This window comes from Bison bison, unplaced genomic scaffold, assembly GCF_000754665.1.
Source record: "Bison bison bison isolate TAMUID 2011002044 unplaced genomic scaffold, Bison_UMD1.0 scf7180017847483, whole genome shotgun sequence".
Lineage (NCBI taxonomy): Eukaryota > Metazoa > Chordata > Mammalia > Artiodactyla > Bovidae > Bison > Bison bison.
In genome coordinates this window covers 9664-12075 of record NW_011478056.1, presented here as the reverse complement: position 1 = coordinate 12075, position 2412 = coordinate 9664, and the positions used below count along the sequence as shown (strand labels likewise).

Here is a 2412-nt window from a genome sequence, read left to right as displayed (position 1 = left end):
ATCTCTGAGTTCCTCTGTCTCTGCCCCTGCACCTGTCTTTTCTGTTATAACAGGTGGTCTGTACTTGTTTCTCCTCTTTCTTTGTCTCTTGGATGCAACTCTCACCAAGTCGGTTTCTCCCCATGAATAGCACCCCTCTCTCATCTCCCACACCACCACCTGGGGCTTCCACGTCCTGGTACATCCAGTCTGTATGCCAGCCCTTGACATTCTCACCTGTGATCACCGTGTCCAGAGGGTCACTGAGGGGCTGACCACTCAGAGTGGGAGAGATTGAAAGCACAGAAACATCTGCAGGAAAACCTCTTCATCTCAAGGTCACCTGCTTACCAACCTTAGTTCCACATGCGGTTTCATTTCCCTGGAATGGGACGTAGCAATCGTAGATTTGGGATTTTAGGATGCGGGCATCACGGGGCACCATGATTCTGCCCACTGTGGGACCCAATTTCCTCTATTAAATAGGTTTTTATCTAGAATGCCTGGAGAACTTCCTGTCGTTCTGACTGGACCCTGACTCAAACTCCCACTGGGATCCGGGAGACCGGGACAACGGGTGGCCTCTCTGGACAAGAGCTCTCTGACCTGTGACCACAATCTCCAGAGGGTCACTGGGTGCTGACCACACAGTGGGGAGGTGACTGTAGTGACCATGACATCTGTAGGTTCCTGCATGTGCTTCGGTCACAGGGCCCATGAGGAAGTTCTTCCAGAATATGATGCCCTGGAGCTCAGGGACATTGGTTCTGTCATCCTTGTGCAGCCTGAACCTGTCAAATCTGAGAGGGGAGTGACACCGGAGAGTCACATGCTGTCCTTGAGGAACTACGGGGCTTGGCCAGGCTGACAGGGAGGGCTTGTCATGACCACCTGGGGGAGAAGAATGCACGGTTTACAGTAGAAAATGGGGAACCCCTTCCCCTCGATGGACTCAGAGGACCCTCCCTCTTCCCACATCTCTAAGGCTCCTTTTCAAACCAGGGGAACCTGTGCTCCATGGAGATTCCCACACCACAGGGGCATAGCACACCCTACATGAAAAACATCTGCTGAGAATTTTGAGTGTGTGTGTATGCTCAGTCATGTCTGACTCTTGTGACCCCATGCACTGTAGCCCTCCAGGCTCCTCTGTCCATGGGGATCTCCAGACAAGAATACTGTAGTGGGTTGCCATTTCCTTCTCCAGGGGATCTTCCAACCCCAGGATTGAACCCACATCTCCTGCAGCCCCTGCATTGCAGGCATGTTCTACACCACTGAGATACCTGGGAAGCCTGAGAATTTTGGGCAAGTGTTGACTAACAGACTCTTCCTGGATGTTGATAATGTAAAATTTGTTTTATAAAACAAGACGGAATAGACACCCAATGGAAGAACAAACTGTGTGAGTGAAATGATGTCAGCTCACGTGAGAAACACAGGACATGATGGAGCCTGTGGTAGAACCTTCTGGAATCTCAGGGTGCAGGGCATAGGTTCTCCTCTTATTCTGAATGGAAGCCAGCAGCAGCAGTTCTCTGCAATGCCTATCCATGGAACTGCTGGAGAGCTTGAGTCATCACCTTGTCCTCCAAGGGTCTGTGGTCCCTGGCCCTGCTGCCTTCCCTCAGTCTACAGATAACACCAGTCCCTCGCAGTCACCCCAGCTCTGAGCATCACAGTCTCCTGTAGGTGCCCATAGAGCCTGGCTCAGCAGAGGGAAGAGTATCTGGGGGAGGGTCTCTGGGCCAGAACTGGGGGCTAGATTTCCCTGAAAATGTTAGTCAGCCAGTCGTGTCTGACTCTTTGTGACCCCATGGGCTATAGCCCACCAGACTCCTGTATCCATGGAATTGTCCAGGCAAGAATACTGGAGTGGCTTGCCATTTCCTTCTCCAGGGGATCTTCCCAACCAAGGGATCAAACCCAGGTCTCCCTCACTGCAGGCAGACTCTTTACCATCAAAGCCACCTTGGGCTCCCATTTTCTACTTCCAAAAGACCACCCTCATATGGTTATGACTCCCCATGGTTGACCCATCACCCTACCTTCTGCGCCATCTCCCCTCCTATTACAAGAGAGTCTTACTTGAGGAGGATGGCAACCACGGTTTGGGGGAAAGACTCACCCTCTTGTGCCCAGATGCTCTGGATCAAGAAGAAACCTGGAAGAGAGACTCATGATGGACGATCCATCTCATGTCAGACCTGGCCTCCTACTCCCCTGGCCTGGTGTGTGGGCCTCGTTGGCAAGGATGTTGCTCGGCCTTGACGAACTCAACCATCAAGGTCCACTTTGCCCCTGTGGAGGCAGGGCTCTCTGTTAAGGTGGACCCAGCCCTCCTGGTCAATATTTGCATCAGGCTTCGTTCCCTTCCAGGACTCACCAAGACATGCCAGGCTGATGATGGCAGACAGCATGGCGCTGCTTCTA

At 52.4% G+C, this 2412-nt stretch overlaps 1 protein-coding gene across 1 annotated transcript in view; it reads right to left on the bottom strand.

The window, feature by feature from the left end:
• LOC104991015 (killer cell immunoglobulin-like receptor 2DL4) overlaps nucleotides 1–2412 on the bottom strand; it is a 4927-nt gene extending 2515 nt beyond the window's left edge. Inside the window, exons 1-3 of the mRNA XM_010843390.1 lie at nucleotides 2366–2412; nucleotides 2108–2143; nucleotides 543–870 (exon numbers count right to left, since the gene is read on the bottom strand). Of these exons, the coding sequence (XP_010841692.1) occupies nucleotides 543–870; nucleotides 2108–2143; nucleotides 2366–2399 (398 nt within the window). The 5' untranslated portion in view covers nucleotides 2400–2412. The remainder of the gene's footprint in view (nucleotides 1–542; nucleotides 871–2107; nucleotides 2144–2365) is intronic.